Here is a 23,358-nt window from a genome sequence, read left to right on the forward strand (position 1 = left end):
AGTCCCGCAATCATACAAGCCACTCAATTTGCCTGGGAGAGTGTAAGACAATAGCCGAAGCCATTTCAGAAAAACAAAGGCGAAGCAGAATGACAGGCCCCAAATCAGAAACAGTGCACGCAGGAAACAAAAGCAGAAGGAAGGCAAGGAAATAAGAAGAAGAAGGGAAAAAAATGAAATGATCAACATTCTCCGTGATTCACAGTAGCGTGCAGTTATATTTATAGTTTCCTCAAGCTCTTGCTAAGTGAGCTCGGCTTAAATGCCGGGGCAAAGCATCGCTTCGCCCCCCAACCCAACCCTCCCCTCCCCTCCCCTCCTCTAGCCTTCTCTGGCTTTAATAATGCATTGGTTTACATGGCAACTCTGCTATTTGGCCCACTTAGTTATGCTCGCTCGCTCCACAGCTCTGTGGTCCATCCGCTCTTGAGCCTAATGACTCCAGGAAAAGACGTCTGAGACCGAGAGAGAGAGAGAGAGAGAGAGAGAGAGAGAGAGAGAGAGAGAGAGAGAGAGAGAGAGAGAGGAAAAATGCCCCAAATAAACAGTCCAACCACTTAATTAGATACTTGGGCACATCAGACACTCGGATGTCTTTCTCTCGAGACATTTCACATACCGAGCGTGTAATCAGGCAAATAGTAGGATCTCCGAAACATTCCTGAAGGCCGGGATAGCAGGAAATGCGCAAATAAATGATAAACTTTTTCTTAATATTTAACATTTGCTTTCGACTGGCAACGCCATTAACAACCAATCAAGGCTTTCCATGCAGCAGCTGCTGGGTTAGTCTCCCTGCTAAGCTCGTCAAAGATCATAGAAGGGGTAGGGGAAGAAAATAAACACAGAGGGGTGATTATAAAATCTGGTACAGATTTATGGATTTATAGAAAGTTTGAGTTTCTGGATTTCGCCAGTGGGGCAGAGGCACCTTCCGAGGAATGCTTCCACCTTCAGACAGGAGTGCAGGGTGCATGCCATGACCCACAGCAGGGGAGAAAAATCAAATAAAAGGTCATTTCGATGAGCTGCTCTTCAGACGGTCTATCCTGGCCGAGTAGGTCTCCTCTTGGAGGCGAAGTTTCTCTGTGAACTCAGCCTGTCAGGAGGACAGAGAGAGAGAGAGAGAGAGAGAGAGAGAGAGAGAGAGAGAGAGAGAGAGAGAGAGAGAGAGAGAGAGAGCGAGAGACAATGGAGGATGAGGACAAAAAATAGAAAAAAAACCTGCTTCAGTCATCCCAAAAGAGCACTGAGTAGTTTCATAGTGCATAACAGTGAGGGTGGCTGTGCTGTGAGAATCATGTTTTTTGACTTCTCCAGCGCATTCAACACCATACAACCACTGCTGCTGAGAGAGAAATTGGTGCGGATTGGAGTGCAGCCTAGCCTGGTAACCTGGATCACTGATTACCTCACAGAGCGGCCCCAGTTTGTAAGGATGGGTGACATAACATCAGAGACAGTGATTAGCAGCACAGGAGCGCCACAAGGAACGGTTCTCTCCCCCGTGCTCTTCACCCTGTATACGACAGACTTCAGCTATAATTCTGGGACATGCCACATGCAGAAGTTCTCAGACGACACTGCAATTGTGGGGTGTATAAGAGACGGTCAGGAAGAGGAGTACAGGGGATTGGTAGATGACTTTGTAGGATGGTGCCAAAACAATCAGCTGCACCTGAACACCACCAAAACCAAGGAAATGGTGATCGATTTCAGGCGCTCCACCCCGCCCTTGGTGCCTGTTTCTATTGGGGGAGAGAATGTGGAGACTGTCTGTACTTAGGAGTGCACCTTGACAATAAGCTGGACTGGTCCACAAATTCTGATGCACTTTACAGGAAAGGCCAAAGCAGGCTCTATTTCCTCAGAAGGTTGAGGTCCTTCAATGTCTGCAGCCAACTTCTGCTTATGTTCTACCAGTCTGTCATGGCCAGTGTGCTCTTCTACGCTGTGACTTGCTGGGGTGGAAGCATTAGGAAGAGAGATGCTGGACGCCTTGACAGACTGGTGAGGAAGGCGGGGTCAGTGGTAGGCATGGAGCTGCAGTCACTCACCTCAACAGCTGAGAGCAGAACACTGAGCAGACTGGACTCTATTATGGATAATCATCATCACCCCCTTAACGCCACCTTCACTAACCAACTGAGTCTGTTCAGTCACAGACTCCGTGCTTTCACCTGCAGGACAGACAGGCTAAGGAGGTCCTTTGTCCCTTGGGCCATTCAACTGTTTAACAGTATACAGAAGGACACTAAGAAAGACATCATTATTGGGGATTGGACTGCCTGAGATGCCAGAGCTGGCCCAGATCTGGAACCTCTTGGCATGTGTGTGTGTCTGTGTCTGTGTGTGTCTGTGTCTGTGTCTGTGTGTGTCTGTGTCTGTGTTTGTTTTTATGTAGCTACTTGACACCTGAATTTCCCCCTGGGGATCAATAAAGTTTCTCTACTACTCTACTACTACTACTAACAGTGTGTCAATATGGCGGGGTCAGCTATTGACTTCTATAATGGAGTCTGGGAAGCCTTTAGATGACTGTGGGAAGAAGAGGCAGGTCTCGTCTCATCCCCTTGGCTGAACTGCTTTCAAGCTTTATGACGTTACATGGGAATATACCTCAGGGATGTGGAGAGCACGCCAGATCAAATATTTAATTATGAGACCCCATCTCTCTTTTCTCGTTTCAGGACCTGATCCATTTCCCCCTCCTCTCTCTTTCTCTCTCTCTCTCTCTCTCCCTCTTCTCTCTCACTGGCTCTCTTTTGCACACACTCGCTCTCCGTTCCCCCCCACTGCCTGTGCTTTCTTCTAAAAACTGCATATTGGTTTCAAATGAAAGGATACCAGTCCACATCTGGAGTGGGAAGTCTATTTGGTTAGAAAGTAAACCCACACTGCCTCTACAGTAACTATTGGCCTGTTTATAGTGGAGTTTATACCATATAAGGGCCTGATGAGATACACTCCAGTTATGACACTCCTGGGAACACTTGCAACTAAAATATCTATTTGAAGGGGAGAGAGAGCGCGAGAGCGAGAGCGAGAGCGAGAGAGAGAGAGAGAGAGAGAGAGAGAGAGAGAGAGAGAGAGAGAGAGAGAGAGAGAGAGAGAGAAGGCAAGGGAAAAACTTAAACAAATACAATTATCTCGGAAAAATAAAACGGATGTTATTTTATATCGTTGAGCAGACCGGGAAGGAATTGAAGTGCCAGAGCTGATTCGCGCTGATCCAAACATTTATAAACGTCCCTGTCATAACACAGCAGGAGCATGAAAGGCAAGATTGCAGCAAACGTTTACACAATAACGAGAGGGGGGAAAAAAGCTTCGGATTTGCTTAACACAGCCACGGTATGTTCCTTCGTAACTGCGTAAAATTGTGCCTTCATAAAATCAAGGGAGGGAAAAAAATGAAAAGAGAACGAGAAACACACACACCCACACACACCCACACACACACACATACAGCTCTTTGCCTACTTACAGACGGGCTTGAGCGATACCAGCCATGCCAATCGCTTTCGGAACAGGGCAAACTAAATTTAGCCCGGGTAAAATATGTAATTGACCTTGCCCGCGTATTAAAGGCTGGGTGTGCCCGGGGAGGATTGATGGAAATAGCAGCCGTTCTGCCACAGATCATTGGGAGGCGCGATGCTGCACACACACACACACACACACACACACACACACACACACACACACACACACACACACACACACACACACACACACACACACACACACACACACACACACACACACACACACACACACACACACACACACACACACAATGCCTGTGCAAATGGGAGATCTTAAATTACACAGAGGGCCAGGAAATAAAAGCAGGGCCGTGTCACTGTGACTGCTAAGCTCTTTATCAGACAGAAAGGGAAGGGAGAGTACAGGGACTCGGACGACTCTAGCATGATTCATTTCCATCGGCTAAAAAAAAAAAAACACAGGGAAAGAGAGAATAAAAAAAAATCTGTTTGATTTTTTTGTATGTGTTTTATGAATTGTTTTCCGTTCACAGACAACATGACATTTCCGGAGCAGTCCTTGACACCAGCTGGGGTTGGTGTGTGTGAGAAAACATTCAAAATATGCGACTTGTGAAAACTCGCTACTGAGGTGACAAGGACAAAAGCAACAATCTGCTCTGCTGTTTTTTTCTCTCTCCTCTCTCTATCTCTCTCTCTCTCTCCCTCTCCCAGTCTCCGACCGTACCGCACAACCATAATTCAATTCAGGCATAAAGCCGCTTGCCAAAAAGCAGCCTGGTGTGTGCTCTCCTTAATGCTACGTGTTGAATACCAACTAGACTAGACGCACTTCACAGCAGTGTGTAGTGTAATAATATGGCTGGCACATAAAATCAGAGGCTGGATGACAAAGATGTGAGAGGAATAGCTAAGATAATTCCATTCCAAGAAGAGGGTGCTATCTTTCAATGATTGCATTTTCTGACAACAATAGACTAAAAATCATTGTTGGAACATTCTGTTCTGAGAGGAGATTTTAATGTCAGTGTGTGAATCTGTCGGTGATGTGTGTGTCAAGCACCATCTCTGAGTTATGTCTTGGTGTTTCATGAGATGCTTAGTGAATATTAATGTTGTTTTGAGGAACCCGAGCGTGCAATTTCATGAAGAGTGAAACAAAATATTCATATTCAAGTTTTAAGTGAATCGTATCCAAGAATATAATATCACAAAGTATATATTATCACTAACAAAGAAACCCCTAAAAAAACAGAGGTACAAAGAAAAGTGGAGGAGCTAGCTAAAATAACCATTTTTGAACAGAATTTGCCAAAAAAAATCTACATGGCTTGTCCTTTGCATCTCATAATAACAAACAGATGCACATGAAATTAAAAATGTCTCCTGATTCGTATTGTTTTCCCTCCTGTCAGGTAACAAATGAATCTTTTCATGGCATCACCCTGGCAGCCTTTTGTCGGGGCCATTTGTTAGCATAATCAAAGCCTTCCCGCAGATCTCCTCCTCCAGCGTGGCTGATGGAAAGGACAGGGCCTCTCCTGTTTCACCAGTTGTTTTATTGAGCTGGCTTGATAATGCTCTCTGGACAGCCTCCATGAGCTGTTAGTGTCAACAGCCACTTTAAGGAGGCCCCTTGTGGTGCGTTCAGGTTAACGGAGAACCGTGCCGGTGCCTGTTCCCATACCCGCACCTAATCTTGAACCAACTGATGTTCACAAAGAAAATCTGAAAAGTTGTTTCGCGATGTAAATCGATTTTTTTTTTCTGAGAACCCTGACAACAACGCAGACGTCAACAGGTTCATCCAGGTAACACATGGTCACGTGTGGTAAAATACACAATCCAGTGTGAACACGGGTGGTGTGCAGATAAGGATTTAGGTTCAGAACGTAAGTGGCGCGAGAATGGTAAACAGTACAGTTCTGGCCAGGCTGAAAACAGTTTTGGTGGAGTTCCTACTTTGGAAGACAGCGGGTGACCATCCATTACATTCTGATGGCCCTGATGTTAAAAATGTAGGAGTAACTAAACTTCTTCTAATCTTTTAAGATGTGATATTTCCAGAGAATGAATGATCTATGTAGTTCTTTGGTATTACTTTATCCTATGGCATGTAAAAATAGTATCTCTCTCAAGTTCACACAAATGCCAAAAAGTTGGTCTGTGATCGTTTTTGGAAAACATGGGAGGAATTCAAGAGGGGATGTTTTTCTTACAGACCACAGACTTTCTGTAACAATTTACGGGCTACAGTTTGCCATTTTGAGATCAAATCATGTACTCGTACTCTATAAAAAAGGATCTTTTTAAAGTGAAAACCATAACACGCGTTCCCATCACAGTGGGCAGCGTGGAATGCAGTTCCTCAAGGGATGATTTGTTTCTAGAAAACTCCTTACCAAGTTTGACTGACTGTATGTTCCGTCAAGTAAAAAAAAAAAATCACAACACACAGGCGAACACTGCTGGACACCTCTCCTTAAGTATTAATGTAGAAACCTCTTCGACATTAACTATTAGCGACTCAAAAAGTATTAGATTTAGGTGGGTTCACCATAAGGTTTCTGCAAGACCTTCTCAATCATCCCATAAAGAAGCAGTGCACTAAGTGACCTTGTGGTTTAGTGAGCATTAACCTTGATTTGAGGTCCTGGTCAAAGGCCTCAGTATGAAACATTGAAGAGTGGGTACGTGCGGAGGTGAGGTGAATAAGGAGGAGAGAGAGGGGGTAGATATGAGTGCACAAGTAGATTCAGTAGAGAAAAGCTACACTATAAATCAACCCCTTTGCGCAGAGCCTATGTTACAACTTTACTGTCACCACAATTGTAATAACCAAACCTTAATCTGTTACGTAGCCTATTATGCAGATGGGGTCGCCGTAGGGCCTATTTAAGCTTACCTTTTGCTGAAAATACTCAACTACATCATAACAACAGTGCTATGACATTACCAAGAGCCATAAGTAGCAAATGAAGACATGGTCATTACAATTTTGTTGTTAGTATTGTTATAACACAGGCACTGCGCTAAGGGGTTAAGGCTCACTGTAATGCCATATCAATGTTGTTATGATGTAGTTGAGTCTTTTCAGCAGTGACTGAACGGGTCGGCTGGCGGGCTCATCTGCGCAAAGAGGCTACGAAAGATAAGCTACACTAAATATTATGAATATACCACAAATCTTTTTGGGTTTTATCAGGTAGCATGACAAATAAGATTTACAGTATTCAAGGGCAGCTTTTGTCTACTAAATGTATTAACCTAGTTCCGACTTCGACTTTCAACTTCATTGTCCCAGAAGGGCAATTGTTTGTGCAGCAAGACATTAAATACACAGACGACAGAGATAGCAAGAGCGGACAGACCATAAAGTGCAGTGTTCACATAACACACCCAAAGGCTTTGTTTGGTTATCTGGAGCTGAGTGCAACTTCCTCTGAAAGGTGAATTCCAGCCAATTTCAACACGCCTTACTCTACCCTATTATATGGCTCGGAGATATGCTTGCTGCAGGACACACGGGCACATTTCATGCACAAGCGCGACACCTCACACAAAGTACGTTTTTGTTGTTCGCATTATTTCAAACAATACATGAACAAACACATTACATTATATTACATTACATTGGTTACAGCTGCTCCACATGTGCCCCCATTAGCTGCCAATGATCTCAGAAAGGACTAAAGAAAAAAAGACGCATGACAGTTTCCTGGCAAGTTGCAATTGGGAATTCCCCATCATCTTTTTGGGCAGGGACTGCAAGAAGTACCTTGTACCTTGTGCCGACAGGGGGGGGCAAAGGGGACAGTTGTCCCGGGGCCCAGGGAGAGAGTGAGCCCATTACATAGGGGCCCTTTCAGATGAATTTGTCCTGGACCAGGCCAAAGCTGTCAGCAGGAACCACACAATGCCCTGAGTCACTCTGAATAAAAGCATCCACTAAGTGTAATGTAATGTAATGTAACACTGTAGTGAAATGTAGTGTGGCGTACCTGCAAAGTCCCCATCATTTCCTTGGCCAACTCCCCCAGTGCCTCCTGCACCTCCTGCATGGTGTACTCCTCCTGCTCCTCCTTGTCCTTCTCCTCATTGTCCCCGTGTCCCCCAGTCTCCTCCACTCCACCCGCCTCCTCCTCCTCTGGCCTTGCCTGTTCAATTCAAAGGCAAATCTCACATCTCACATCAGGACTCCTGGACGGCTGCCCCGGGGGTGAACAGCAGGTAACACTGTCAGTAGGGCTGCACAGTTAATGGAAAATAATCGAAAATTGCGATTTAATCGTGATATCGAAATCGTGATTTCAATTAGGATTTAATCGTGGCAATAGTGGCCTGCCTTCGACCGTCTTTGAAGGCAGAACATACTGACAGTCTGTTTTTTTCTGGCCAGACAACTGTCCACCTAAGTTTCATGCTGTTGCGTTTTACATTATTACAATTCAGTTTTATTTTGTTCATCCTGTATATAATTCATTCTTGGTTACGTTTCATTTTGTCATAATTATACCATTCTGCAAAAACCCCCCAAAAAAAACCAATAAATCGTGATTCCGATTTTGACCTAAATAATCGTGATTATCATTTTTTCCATAATCGTGCAGCCCTAACAAATAAACATCTCTGGAAAAGTGACAACCTTTTATGAAGCTTACAAGTGAATACTGTTACTATTCAACTCCTGGAATGGTTATACACGCACTATGAATAAATAGAGTATATCCGAGGTTTTATGCATCAGTCCTTTCTCCGCTGGACTCACCTGTAGTCTCCAGTCTCCACCCCTATCTTGGGAACCCCTGAACTGCATTTCAATACAGAGCGCACACTTGCACCACAACAACCCCTTGTCTGTCTGGCTGGGTAACCTAACGCCCCAGCCCGGCGAGTGGCACCACAGAGCAGCAGCAATCGACTGTCCCACTGTAAAATGTATGGTGTTAAATCAACACTTGAGGAGTCCAATTCAACACTCATGGTGTTGGTTCTGCACTCCAAGTGTGGACTTAGCGCCACAAAATTGCACTGTGCAGAGGTCGTAAATCGTTTAACAAGCTGTCAAAGCCGGGGCCAGAGGGCCGTGTCCGGCTGATGCATTCATTGTTTGTCACTTTATGAGCGTCGTGTCATACATCACAGCTGAGGTGAGGTGAGCTGGCAGGCTGGCAGGAGAGCATGCCATCAGGGGGTGTGACGGCATGGATGCCTGACTGCACTTGTGCACCAAAAGCGAACAATGCGACCAGAGCGACTGAAGTCATTACTGTAGTTCTCTATAAGGAGGGTCGGCGAATTGAGCAACCAAAGCAAATTCGCTGGGAGCGCAGCAACCTGGGCGACCAGAACAAATCTCAGCGATTAAAAGTCTACTATTATAGTAATGACCTATGACGCAGTTTGGTGAAAACCAATTGGAATGTTAATAGCTTCGAATGTCCCAGGCTGACAAGCTAGAGCCGAATACAGCGAATTCATGGTGAAACGTCTTCAACAACTTCAGCTACTCAGTAGCTTCGGTTGTTTCCAGTTTACACATACAATTAGGGTACATTGTAGGTGACATCACAACAGATAGTCCAAATACATACTATAACACACTAAGGATTACTGCAAGTAGGGGTGTGCAACAAACAATGCATCACGAACGATATACTACACCGATTCATGGCAATGTATCACAATACTTATTTTCAAAATATACTGCATGCTTTCATGATAATCGATTATCTAATAATAATATAAAATTGAATTTGACACTGGTTCATTATTTTCAGTAGAGAATAGATAATATTTCTGTTGTAATGGAAGCCCTCTCCCAGATGCTAAAATGCGTAAATAAAATAAATTGACTTATATGCTACACAGCAACTGACAAATAAGCCCCCCTCTATATCAGCTGGTTATATTAAGTTCAAGAAAGCCCATACTCAGAGTCTGTATTTATCTTCATAAGTTCATTAATCTTCTTTAGCACTTCGTCTTCAGAGCTCGACATATCATGGTAAAGAAAGAACACTGGCAACAAAAGTGTGGCTAGTAGAAAGGCTGGACATGTATTAAAATATCAGATAAAGGGGTGATATATAATACAAAGGTATAGATAAGGTATAGTATAGATAGACTAAGTAATACTGTGCATGCAAATAAGCATGCATGTGGGAAATACATTACATTCTACTTCCTTCTTCAACACATCTCAGCCATAGTATAAATTATTTTCAGGTGACATCGCAATGGATGGGTATTTGGCCAGATGTGTGCTGTAATGTAATGCACCATGAGCTGGTGAGTCATCCTTGGCTGTGTTTAAAAGGGGATGTACTGTAATGTAATGGGGGGTGGAGTGGCAGAGGGCCCTGCAGGAGGTGCACCTCTGGTTCTTTGGTGCTCTTTTGGAGAAGGAGGCTTGCTGCCTGCCTGTGGCTGCATGGTTGAACTGCATTCTGGCCTCAAAACATTTCCATTTTTTCCCCTCTTCTCTCCCTCCTTCATCTTTTCTGTTTTTTTCTGTGCTTTCTTTTCTCTTCTGGTCTCCTGAGGTGCCGTGTAGCGCTGCCTCACGTGTCTTTTCAGGTCAAGCCGAGAAGCTTCATCTCAGCGGGAAAGAGAGGAGAGGGGCATGCGCCGTAATACTCTCTCAAACTCCTAAAAGTGTCTCTTTCCGTTTGCTTTGAGCGCACACATTAGATTCTTCGTTTATTTCCTCAAAAAAAAAAAAAAACACAATAAAAGCTGTTTGTATGAAAGGAGGAAAAGGGCTTCTGGTATAGCCCTTGCTTTGAACAAATTTCCTTACAGACGTATCCTGTTCTAAAAGGCAATTGATGGCAATGCATTTGTTTGTTTTGTTCTAATTGTGCTTGCTTTGAAGAGAAAGCAAGACATTTAGCTTAAGTGCGCAGTCTTCATTAACGCAATGCCTTTCTTCCTGCACCATCTAGTACTGAGGTAAAGTCCATATGAGGAAAAAAAAAGAGAAATTTTGCTTCATTCATTTTACTAAGACACAACACCACAACCATCATCACCATCACCACCAGCACCACCACCAACCAATACCTCACCTTTACCCTGAACCCAATCTAGCTATCGTAATCATCGCATAATCTGAGAAGGCTGTGGAGCCATTACTGCTAATTTGCAGTGGAGACAGTGAGGGCCAAGGCTCGGGTTATGTAATTCCTGCTACGCCAGCTTCTTTACCCTGCCGCTGGTGCAATGGACTAGACAGTGCCAACGCCTGTGTGCCTGAGCGCCCGCTCTCTTACCTTTTGGGGCGACTCCATTTGGCGGGGTGCCAAGTAGCGTTGGTGGACGTCCATGGGCATGCCTTCATCCAGAGGGGCAAAGAACTCCGCCGCGTCAATCACTTCCACACTCCTCTGTTGGAGACAGGAGCCATTTGATCCATCACCTCCAAAACCTCATTCAAGTTGTGACCACACAGAGTAACACACACACACACACACACACACACACACACACACACACACACACACACACACACACACACACACACACACACACACACACACACACACACACACACACACACACACACACACACACACAGAACATACTCTTCCTCTGCATATAATCTCCCCTGTGCTAATGATAACACATTCTAGACTAATGGGTAGTTTAAACAGTTGCCTCAAGACCAGCAAACATGACCCCCGCACTGTAAATCCAAAGGGTGGAGAGAGAGAGAGAGAGAGAGAGAGAGAGAGAGAGAGAGAGAGAGAGAGAGAGAGAGAGAGAGAGAGAGAGTGAGAGAGAGAGAGAGAGGCCCTGCATGGGCGACTGACTTAAATTTCCTCATTTCATTTCATCTGGAAAGTCTTACAAGAGGGATTTCTGGCAGTGAAAAACCCCAACTGCTAAGCCCCCCTGGACCCTGGTTTAAAAAAAAAACCAGCACATAATAACAAGAGAATCCAGTGTTTATGGAAGGAAAATTAGCATGTCAAACTTATGAAGGGGACGGAGAACAATTGTCTTTCTTAGGCCTTGTCTCCTTGGCCTGAAGTCTTTTAGAACATGGATCAGGATTCTCTTGAGTGAATTCATTTCTGTGTTAACAGTATCATATGTTTGCAATATCCAGCCACATGTAAAAAAAGGACACAACACAAACTACAAGGCTGTAATCCATTGTCTTGCTTTTTCCCTCACATCTCTTTCCACCACCCCACCCTGTCCTGCCCTGTCCTTTTTTCATGTCCTCATATAATTGACAACACATTTTCCCTCTTCTCGTCCTAAAATGTTTCCTAAAAATATTCCACCGAGCCGGAGGCATTAAAAATGCAGACATGGCCGGCTTTGAACTGCTCATCAAAAACAAACAGAAAAATTGTCTGACATTTTTTTAAAGACATTCCGAATCCATTATATCTGCAGTAGCAGCAGCCAAGCCTGACCCAGATTTGGTTTTGTGATCCGCGCTACACGGCAGGATACTCAAAAGGCAAATATCATTATCGAGCTGCTTATAACCCGCCTCTAGTCCCCCCCACACACAGACACACACACACACACACACACACACACACACATTCCCTCCCTCTTTTTCAGTCGGGGAACAAATCTGCCGCTTGTCTTTCCGACAGCATTTTGGGTGTAATCAGTTTTACAAATGATGTGATTCCGGGCTTTATCTTGCACACAGACCAAAAAAAACCCGGTAAGCTCGCTTGTGAGCAATACAGTCTCAAATATTAATGCAGCCTCGATATTATTTTTTCCCTCCTGTCCTCCCTCTCCTCTCCTCTCCTCTCCTCTCCTCTCCTCTCCTCTCCTCTCCTCTCCATTTGACTAGAGTATCAGAGCAACATAATTATGATGTGTAAATAATGGATGAGGCTGTGAAGCTTGAGCTGATCCTCCCGATGATCTGTCTTATGCTGCTTCTTGTGTTTTATTGGCGGTTTGGTATTCAGTCATGCTCCCCCCACCCCCCACCCCCCTACCCCACCCTCGCCCTCAGCCGCACTCCAGACAATACTGAAAAGGCAGCAGTGCTTATTTATGTCATTCAGCTCAACTCTAAGCGAGAGATGTGTCTACCGCAGCGGCACAAGGACAGCTGTTTTCCCACAGAGTGGGCTGCTGCCAGGACGGGGGTAGCATACAAAACGAGGGCCAGAACCAGCATCTCAGTACTGTCAATCCTCAAAGCTGCCCTCGGCATTATACTAGATGTGCAGGGTATATAAAAGCACAATGATGGAATACATTTGACATGCTTGTGCCTTGTATGGAAACATATACATGTACATCACATTTAGGGCTGTAACGACAAGCTCAACTCATTATTCGGTTTGTATCACGATTTTTGACCTACGGTTCGATACACCCCACAGTTTTTTAAATGTAAAAACCCAAAGGGTAACAGAACTTTGAAAGAGCTTATCACGATACTGTATTGTGGCTCTGTGTATCCCGATTTCTCGGTTCAATACACTATCATTACAGCCCTAATTACATTACATTACACAATTATTTTAAGTACAGGGTATTGGTAACAGTCCCTGAAGCAGTGTGGGGACTGGTGCCTTGCTCAAGGGCACCTCAGCCATGGAATGCGATAGGGTAGAGACGGGTGTGCCAGGGTGGGATTTGAACCTGTAACCCTCTGGTCTAAAGCCTATCTCCTTAACCACTGAGCCACAGCAGCCCACACTAAGCCACGACACACAAGCCACATGGGTGAAATATATAAATAATGGTTATATGAAACCTGTCTGGGGCTACACCTGCAGCCGAACCAATCAGGATCACAGGATTTTCAGAGATGTAACGTAGACAAAGTTTAAAAGAAGTGGAGAAGGGGGGAGTGAAACACAATACTTGTTACAGACACCAATGGCTACTTGCATTGGACTCACTCGTTGACATTGAGTCTGTAATTTCCAATTGTATTTTCGAATCTGTGAGTAGTTTAAGTAGCACCTCACTAAATATGTCAAACAAGTGGTTTCCCCAATCACATGATGCAAGGATTTTGTTGTTGTTGCTAAAACCACGCCATCACAGACCTATGCATATGGCGTAGTTCCATATGAATGTTTGTAGAGCAAGGCCTAACAACAGCCAGGTAACTACATTGGATGCCTGAGGTCACATTTCCTCAAGGTCACATTACCACAATATGCTTCGCTGCTGTGACTGGTGGAGCTAGTTCGACTGATTCACAGGAAGCTAATTGTTACAGGAGTTAAAGCTTTGATTTTGCTGCCCATTCACAAATGGTACCTTTTTCATGAATACTTACCAACACCATTACATTTCAAATATTCATTATGACTGGGAAAATTGCACTTTTCATACATCAAAAGGGGGAGATTCTCCATTGTCCATTGTGCCATTTTGAATTTCCAGACATAGACATTTTTGGCTGCAAAACTTACTCTACTTTGGTCATACTGGTAATATTAGTTCATTATTTAGTAAATATTCATGAAAAGATCAAATTTGGCAGTAGACAGCACCGTTTCAATGAGCAGCGTAGCTTTAATACCTACTCTGGCCTGCAAAGTGCACTTTTAACACATCCAGTACAGCTCCAGCACACGGCCTTTAGGTAGTAAGCCTGTTATTTCTTGCAGGCACTCCAAAAGGAATCATTTATGAGTATATAGAATATTATGTTAGTGAAAGTTGGTCCAAATAAATGGTAACTGCTGCCAAGACCACGAGTGGCTACAGTATGTATCAGATACTGCCTGCAGTCCTGATTCAGTCAGCCTGCCTACATACATTTATTCAAGCAGTGGAATATGAGGAATGCAGTCAGTTGGGTTCAGCCATGATCAAAGGGACTTTTAAAGAAAACACTTCAAATGTACTACAAGCTGGTACAGATCACATAAGTGAGGGCTCGGGGGCGGGCCAAGGCCATGAAGGGGAGTGCAGGAGTGGAGGAGTGACTGAGCAGGAGGGGTGTTTGGTGCAGCCTGGTCCAGAGGCATTACATTTCCCAGTGCTAATTCAACACTTACGAGAGGAGGACCAGCATCACAAGTGTTAAATTCAACTCTCAAAGTGATACATTCACACTACATGTTTTGCTGTGTAGTCAGTCAGAGCCTAAACTACAAAGCTGGTTCAGGAGTAAACCAGGTTAAGTTAAGAGGTAAATCATCTAATAGAAGAGCCTATACTCCTCATTTTCCAGGCTCTCCTATTAGGTGATTTAGCTCTTAAAGGCACAGTTTGGTCAATTTCAACATGCCGTTGTATTGCTCACGCTACCCTTGACTTGTCAGTACCTGGTGATGCCACATTTTTCGGCTCAGCCCTTTCCGAGATATGAGCAATTCTAATGGGGGCAGTGTTTGTTTACATTTTTATAAAATGAAACACAGGCCAACTACAAATATTTTCCCAAAAGGTACTGCTGTTTGCTAGTTGTCTGCTGATGTTTTATAACCTTTTGGATGTTTTTGGGAATAAATAAAAATGTTTTTTTGAAATGTAAACAAAGAGCTGCCCCCATTACAATGACCAGGATCTCGGAAACGGCTGAAGAAGAAGAAAAAAAAATCTCAGGCACTGACAAGTCCAGGGTAGTGTGAGCATTACAACTGCATGTTGAAATTGACCAAACTGTCCCTTTAACTCAACCAGCTTTATAGTATAGGCCCCTGGAGCTGAAGACCAAATGCAAAACCAGACAAAGTTTTTGTTTGAGCGGCTGATGACAGATCAGAACAAACGCAGGAAAGATAGGCCCTACCCTGAGTGAAAGGTCAATGGCCTCCGCGTTGCAAACTATATTGTGCTTCCTCTCTCCCACCGAAAGGGAACATTTCCTTGTGTTATTTAATACCCCAACAATAACAAACGAGAAATGTGTCAATGTTTGTCAATGTGACTTGGCATAGAGACCATTATACCATTATTTCCAAAATAGAGAACTCGAACAATACAAAAACATATTCACAGAGCGAGTGAGTGAACGAGAGAGAGAGAGAGAGAGAGAGAGAGAGAGAGAGAGAGAGAGAGAGAGAGAGAGAGACTGGGAGAAAGAGAGACAGACTATGAGAAAAGTCAGTCATAAAATGCAAATACCCTTTTTTACATATCTGCAAAGAAAATATCCTGCAGTGCTTCACCTCACATGATTCGGACAAGTCGAGAAAACAATATGCACAGAAATTTTACAACAGTCTAACTACTCTAAATCCAAACGTTTTTTAAAACTCTACTTTGATCTCTGAGAGGCATTGTATCTGTCACTTCCCGTGAACTCACTCACTCTCATTCTCTCTCTCTCTCTCTCTCTCTCTCTCTCTCTCTCTCTCTCTCTCTCTCTCTCTCTCTCTCTCTCTCTTTCTCTCTCTCTCTCTCTCTCAACGTGTCCTCAAAGCACATGTCATTCAATATTTAAGATCCTCACTTACCTCCAGTCCCAGGAGCTTCTTGTCTCGTGATTGGCTGAACAGGAACTCGTACATGCTGTAATGCTGGAACAGGCTGCAAAGGAGGGATCACACACAGCAAATTTCCCAGCGTTAATGCAAGCAGAAGGATCACACACAGCAAAGTTCACAGTGTCAATTCAACACTTGGCGTGTACAGTAGGCCCAACACTGTGAGTGCTAAATTCAACTCTCTACCTTGTTGAATTAACACTGTGAAATGCACTGTGTAGCTCTAGTTAATTGCCAGGCTAAAGAGGCAATAAATACACAACCCCTTTGGATAGTGGTGGAAGCTGCTGAGTGGTCAGTAATTATTGTTTGGGGGAGAAGGATATCAGTTCCACCAACCAAAGTGCCTACACTGCCCACCGAATTAAAGGTGCACTGTGCAGGAAATGGTCAAAACAAGTACTGCAACTATGCTGCTCACTGAAACTGGGTTGCCTATTGCCAAATTTGATCTTTTCATGAAAGATTACTAAGTAATAAACTAATATTCTCTAGAATGGCCCAAGTACAGTCATTTTTGCAGCTAAAAATGTCTATTTCTGGAGAAGATCCCCCTTTTCGTGTATGAAAAGTGCTATTGTCATAATGAATACTTAGAATTTGATGGTGGTGCTAAGTATTCATGAAAAAGGTAACATTAGTGAATGGGTAGCATGAATTCTGGAAATAAACAACAAAAAATCTTACACAGTGCACCTTTAAATATAAAAACGTTGTTGCCTACTGTACATTCTATCACATTGGCCTCGCTTACATTTAATTCAGAATCAACTCAATTTAATTCCCGATAAAACTTAATTCCACTTTCAAAACATCATGTAAAAACTTCACAATTTGGAATAAAATGAAAGGACAATGTAAACTGGATGGAACTGTTTAATTCTGAAATATTAATTCAGAATTAAAAACATCATGTACACGGGGTCCTTGCACATTAAACATTGTTGCAATGTGAGGAAAAGGGTTTTGTACACTGCACAACTTTTGCACACTGCTGATCTTCAGGCAAAAAGAAGCTAAACAGAATTTGTCTGAAAAACAGCCTTTTAAACTCAGTATTTTGACCATTCCATCCACATTTCCTCCCCTAGAATATATTCAGCATGCATTGGACAGTAGTCAGCGGCAATTGGGCAATTTATTGGCCCAATGACTCCTTATATCTGAGATATAATTATAATAATATATGGATTCATGTAGAGACTGCCCGCCAAGATCTGACAGTGGAATCTGCCTTTGTGTGGAGAAATAAAATCCCCCATCAAATGCACTCCTTTGCTCTCTGAATGCCACCACAAGGCGAAATGACTCATCTCTGGTACAGTGCGCTTACAACAAGCGCCTGTTTTGGTTTGTCCAGTCCACTGTGCATCCCAATGAATGCAAAGCAGACCATCTGGATCGTTTAGAGTGCGCATCCCTGGAGTGCTGCCGGAGCTGTTTAGCATTTGAAGGCCTCTCTCTCTCTCTCTCTCTCTCCCTCTCTCTCTCTCTCTCTCTCTCTCTCTCTCTCTCTCTCTCTCTCTCTCTCTCTCTCTCTCTCTCTCTCTCTAGCTCACACTCTCTCTCTGGGTTCGATGTGACAGCCCCGTGGTTAACACATCAGAGGGAGAAGGGTTGATTTGATTGGGAGGACTACAGGAGGTTTTCATTTGTGCACACAGACTGAGAGGCCCCTCAGCCTGGGAAAGAATTCCCCCCAGTGGCGGATCTGGTTAAATATGGGGTTGTGTTAATACCGGTCAATGCTGCGGGTGTAACAGCAGAGGGCAGCAAACAGTTATAATGGTACAATGCTCCATGTTTATCCCTTCAGCTCTGTGATTCTCTCTCTCTCTCTCTCTTGTTTGACTCATTCTGCCATCCAGTTAACATACATTAATACAAATAATCACGTATCACCGCACTAATAGGACAGCAATGCATTTAATGTGCGCGAGACATTGCCAATTCATTCCAAACACACTGGCTTTGAAAAGGTATAAAGTATTAATCTCTCCTGCATGGTAATTAGTTCCCAAATGTAAAATCCATAATAATGTAATGTAAAACAAAAAACATGTTTTGTCTTTTGTAGAGAGAGTCTCATTTTATTAACACACACACACACACAAACACACACACACACACACACACACACACACACACACACACACACACACACACACACACACACACACACACACACACACACACACACACACACACACACACACACACACACTGGAATCAAAACTGACAGAATGGATGCAATTGATACATGACAAGCCATTGCATCATGGACCGTTACTGAACTTTCCAGTAACAAGACAAGACTGGGCGAGACAGCACAAGGGCATGGTGTGATAAAGAGACCAGATAAAATAAAATTAAACAAACAAAAAAACTACACCGTGAGAACAAAGCAGTCTCTGCATTCCAGCACATCCCAAAAGGAAACAAAACAAAGGATAAGATCGCGGCAGGCAGCTGCCAACACGGCCAACTCCGAAATAAATACATAAATAAGCAATAGATAAATAGTTCACTCCTTGCTACTGACAGCAGAGAGACTCTGTTCTTTTTCGCTCATTGGTACCAAATTATGGATGGTGTTTTCTAGCCTTGCTAAAGGACAGCACTTTCTTTTCCCTCTGTGCCGTTAAGGCAAGGCAAGCGTGATACAAATGTAGCCTAGATCTGCTTAATTCGCCGATTCATGCATTATGCATGCCATTAATTATGACAGCAATAAAAAAAGAAGATCCAATTTGCTGGGCTGCCGTCTGGCAGGGGATAAATCACTGATTGTATTCCCTCCCGCTGACTTTACCACCAGGCACCTTGAGCGCCAGCGAGCGAGAGTGAGCGCGGATATCTCAAGACAGACACATGAATAATATTGGCTCAGCCGGGGACAAACACACCGCATTGTACAGTGCACTAATATGCATGTGTTAGATAGGGAATACATCCTTGGAAGACTTGAAACCAAAAATTAAATCTTTAAAGTGCATTGGTTATTGACAACTCCATGTCATGCTTTGTCGTCGGGAGAATGAAATAAACATCACAGGATCGCAAATGACATGAGTCCCAACTCAGAGAGGTGCATACGTCCCACTGAGATCAATCTGCACATGACAGTAGCAGTGACACTCTACAATATATCACAGCAACCATCCTGCAGTCGATGCTGAAACGCAATAAATGATAAGACATAAAAATATACACCAACATTATGGCAGCATGCCATTACAAATATACTATGGATGTTATTATACTGCTGAAAGCTGAAAATGATATTAAACCAAAATATTGATTGCAGTGCTTCGAAATGTACACTAATATTATAGCAACGTGGCATATTTTTTGACTAAATTACTGAAAAATATGAGAAATGGGTTTACCTTTGCTAAATGTGCGTACTTGCTTTTATACAGTGAGACCAAAGAAAAATCCCACACTGATATGACAAAATCTCAAATTTATTCTAAATCCAAAATACTGATTGCACAGTATTGTTGCAGTTTTGCCTCTTGCCTGCAGAGGGGGAACATTGCTTCATTTTGAAGCCGACTGCAGTTGCAGTTTTAGCCACAATTCACCATATAAATCACCCTCATTAACACACAGCATATCACAGGGCCTATTTGTTACAACGTAAATAGTAAAAATCAGAGTCCATGTGTCAATTTGCGTTGGCAGTACAAAATGACTAAGTGATTTCCATGCATGGAACAATTGCACTCATTCAACATGCGGCCTTATTTGCAAGGAAGGGAGGAGTCTTTTGATTGGATGTTGGCCTACATCATCAGTCGCCTCTAACTAGGGTCTGGGGTCTGAGAATTTAAAGCAACACTAGGGAGTTTTTGTCTTTAGGCCCCTGGCAGTAAGTGAAAGTGAGAGAAAGTGAAAGCCCATTGGGAAACTCCAACTCCCATTGTCATTGTGACACAGCACTCCACAGCACACTGCACACAACGAAATTGAATTTATGCCTCACCCGTGCAAGGGGGCAGCCCTCAGTGGCGCCCCATGGGGAGCAGTGCGGTGGTACGGTACCATGCTCAGGGTACCTCAGTCATGGAGGAGGATGGGGAGAGCACTGGTTGATTACTCCCCCCACCAACCTGGCGGGTCGGGAGTCGAACCGGCAACCTCTGGGATGCAAGTCTGACGCCCTAACCGCTCACCCATGACTGCCCTAAATGGCAATCTGTAATCTCTCATTCATGGCGCGGCATGTTCCACCTAACTTAGAATTACTTGTCCCTCACATGCAAGGGGGCAGCCCGAAACAGTGCCCCAAGGGAGCAGGGTGGCGGGAGGGTACCATGCTCAGGGAGGAGGATAGGGGATAGCACTGGTTAATGACTACATTTCTGATAGATCATTTCGACAAAGCAGCCCATTTCAACATGAACTACCGTCCTGTAATAAGATGGGTTGGTACAGTAGGAGAGGTCAAAGGAAAGTCCTTAAAAGGCACAGTATGTAGGACTGTGACCTGAGTGGGCATTGCAACTACAGTATGCTGCCTATTTATAAATTTGATCTTATCATGAATATCTACAAAAGAAATAAGGTAATATTTACTGGTCTGATCAAGTGTGTGTGTGTGTGTGTGGGGGGGGGGGTAGGTGGGTGGGTATGTGTCAGATTTTAAGCATTATCAATGGAGTTACATACAGCCACTATTAAAAGCATGTAGGAAAAGTGGAACTATCAAAACCAGAAGAGGGGACAATCCCCCCCATCCCCCCCTACAAATCGCACCCTGGGTATACATATACAGGGGAAAAGGAAGGTATAAATGTGAGTCATTACTCTAAATGCACGGTGGATAAAATGTAAATGTAGACCATTTGCCATAATTGCTTGATCACTTATGACTTGGAGCGAAGCAGCTGTGCTTCATGACTCACATGCCCTGGCAGCTAACCATGAAATCAGACATTTGAATGCCACCAACAATGTTCTTTAACTAAATTAGCATGACATGGTTATAAATGAATCTTAGAGGAGAAATCCTTCTCAGAAATCCTTTATAGACTGCACTGTTGTAAATGGAGGGGACACACAGATTACATGATGACGAACATAAAACACTACATGCAGTGTGTTTTTGAGATTAGCATCAAATCTGCTTCCATAAAACAGTGACATAAAATACTAGATACACCACTCCCCCAAACCAATCCATCACGGTCCCTCAGAGGTTGACATGATTGTAGGATTTCTAACATCTAATACATTTCAGGATATTTCACATCTAATGGTGATCAAGGTTGACTTTCCCTGAGGAAATGTAATGCAGTTTTGATAACTTATAGTTGAGAATGGCCAATTCTTTTCACAACCAAATCAGAATTTAACAAAGCTCTCATTTTATTTTCATTTTGGACCTGGTGACGGGCCCCTGGGGCTCACGGGCCACGGTGCGACTGCACCTGCTGAACTTGCTGTAGTTACGCCCATGCTGCCCATTTTCTCCCTTACCTGCAGGCAAAGTAATCTGTGATGGCCTTGGCTTGCTCCGTGGCAAGCAAAGGTGGATACCCATCTGGAGAGGTGGTCCTTCGCAGGCCAATCAAGGCTTTCCCAAATTCTGTGAAGTTATCCACAAATGACATCTGTTGTTCTGCGAGTGAAAAATGAGAGTCATGATGAAGCATGCCAATGCAAAATGGAAAATGCTATCTACATTATTGTTTCCCCACAAACTTCAGAACACTAACATCAGAAGGACTTTTGGAATCAAGTATGTTGTGGTGCATTAAAAAAACAGTTTTACTGTAGTATTAGGCCGACGGCAGTTTCAAGATGCAAGATTAGTTTTATTATAACACAATGCTAGCCTAAATCTCTGGCCTTTACAGCAAATCCACTACCGCTGATATTGTCGATGGATGACTGCAACAGCGCCATGATAAAGGATGTCTGCTCATTTGAAAATTTCATTTCTTTGGTCCACCAGAAAGTAGAGACGTAGTAGTCCAAAACGGCACCCTCCTTCAGACATGTCGATTGGTTCGTTAACTGCAGGATGTCCTCAAAATGTCTGGAAATGAATGAGGTGGAAAGAGTGCAGAAAATACTCAAGTAAAAGTATATTTATTTTGCCTAAATCCTAGTAAAAGTAAAAGTAACCTGTCTAAAAATCTACAAAGTAAAAGTAAAAAGTACTTCACTTAAAATTTAATTTGAGTAAAAGTACTTAGTTACTTTTAAGTAGCTTTCCTCTTTCTCTGTCTTTATCTTGAATATCGTCCTCCATAACCTCTTGCTTGGCACCAGCCATCATCAAATACATTGATCCAAGATAGTAGAAGAAATGTTGTGTGCCACTGCCATCCTGCATAATCTTTCATTTCCGGCAGATTGTGGCATTATTTTGCATGGCATTTTGTCTCTGTCAATTTTTTTTATTTTTTTTACTCAGGCCTACTTGGGTCAATGTAAGCCTACTCAAGTAGCCTAAGTAAAAGTATTAATTTCAAAAACTACTTAAAATGTTAAACTACTCATAAAAGCTACTGAAGTATAATAGTTGAGTAAATGTAATTACCGGTAGTTACAATTTCCACCCCATGGGATTGTGTCAAAGGAAGTCACTAAAACAGGAGGGCAGAAGTAACCTGCTGTTGGCTTGACTTACTCTTGTACTTCTTCAACAGTCAACTCTCGAAGAAAGCTGATCTTTTCCAGTGTTAGAAGTGTCGATTGAAGCACTGGGGTAATCTGTCTCTCATATTCCTACAGGAGGAATATTCGTTAGGTCAATCAGGACATGGACATCTATGAAATAGTATATCAATTACGAGTCAGTAAGCTGCAGTAAGAGCCAGCCGAACACTGTAACGTTTGGCACCTGTTCAGTCGCATGTGAAACAAGAATTGAAGGCTCTAAGATAACAAGTAAAACATTATTTAGCCTATAACAAGTCAGGTGATTAACAGCTATGTGCGGGAGCTGACTAAATTACATTAATAGTTGGTTTCACTCATACCACTTCTTCCTCCACTTCTTTTTTCTTGCCGTCTGCCGACTTGTTTCGCTCCCTGGCAGCCATATTGTTGATGTTTCCTTGGTAACGCACATGGAGAGAGTGAAGGAAGAGCGAGAAGTGTGTGTAGCCTACTGTAGCCTAAATAATGTCAAAGACGACGTGCTGTCAATCTTGAGACTGTAGCCAAGTTGTGATGCAAATGCGTGATGTAGCACCGCCGACCATGGAAATTCCCTCTTGAACCTGTAGAAACATGAAATAGACGTTTGCGAAGAAGTGTGTTTTTAGGATCATTGACTGTCAATGGTTAGGATAGAATGTTTCTTAGAATAAAGAGTGCCCCCTGCTGAATTTAGAACGTCATCGATCATTCGAAAATGATAACTTTGTTGCTCATGATGACTGCTACAA

At 43.3% G+C, this 23,358-nt stretch overlaps 1 protein-coding gene across 2 annotated transcripts; it reads right to left on the reverse strand.

Moving 5' to 3' along the window:
- Nucleotides 1-855: 855 nt before the first annotated feature.
- cabcoco1 (ciliary associated calcium binding coiled-coil 1) lies at nt 856-23,268 on the reverse strand. 2 transcript variants are annotated; one of them, XM_063221917.1, is made up of 8 exons: nt 22,948-23,268; nt 22,596-22,693; nt 21,829-21,998; nt 21,437-21,545; nt 15,923-15,995; nt 10,784-10,897; nt 7,511-7,666; nt 856-1,099 (listed from the first exon to the last, which is right to left on the reverse strand). In XM_063221917.1, exons 1-8 carry the CDS (start codon nt 23,008-23,010, stop codon nt 1,016-1,018), a joined length of 867 nt encoding a protein of 288 aa, XP_063077987.1. In that variant the 5' UTR covers nt 23,011-23,268; the 3' UTR covers nt 856-1,015. The 2 variants fall into 2 exon arrangements, with proteins under 2 accessions (XP_063077987.1, XP_063077986.1); XM_063221916.1 differs by having other exon boundaries at nt 21,437-21,578.
- Nucleotides 23,269-23,358: the final 90 nt, after the last annotated feature.

Source organism: Engraulis encrasicolus, chromosome 17 (assembly GCF_034702125.1).
Source record: "Engraulis encrasicolus isolate BLACKSEA-1 chromosome 17, IST_EnEncr_1.0, whole genome shotgun sequence".
Lineage (NCBI taxonomy): Eukaryota > Metazoa > Chordata > Actinopteri > Clupeiformes > Engraulidae > Engraulis > Engraulis encrasicolus.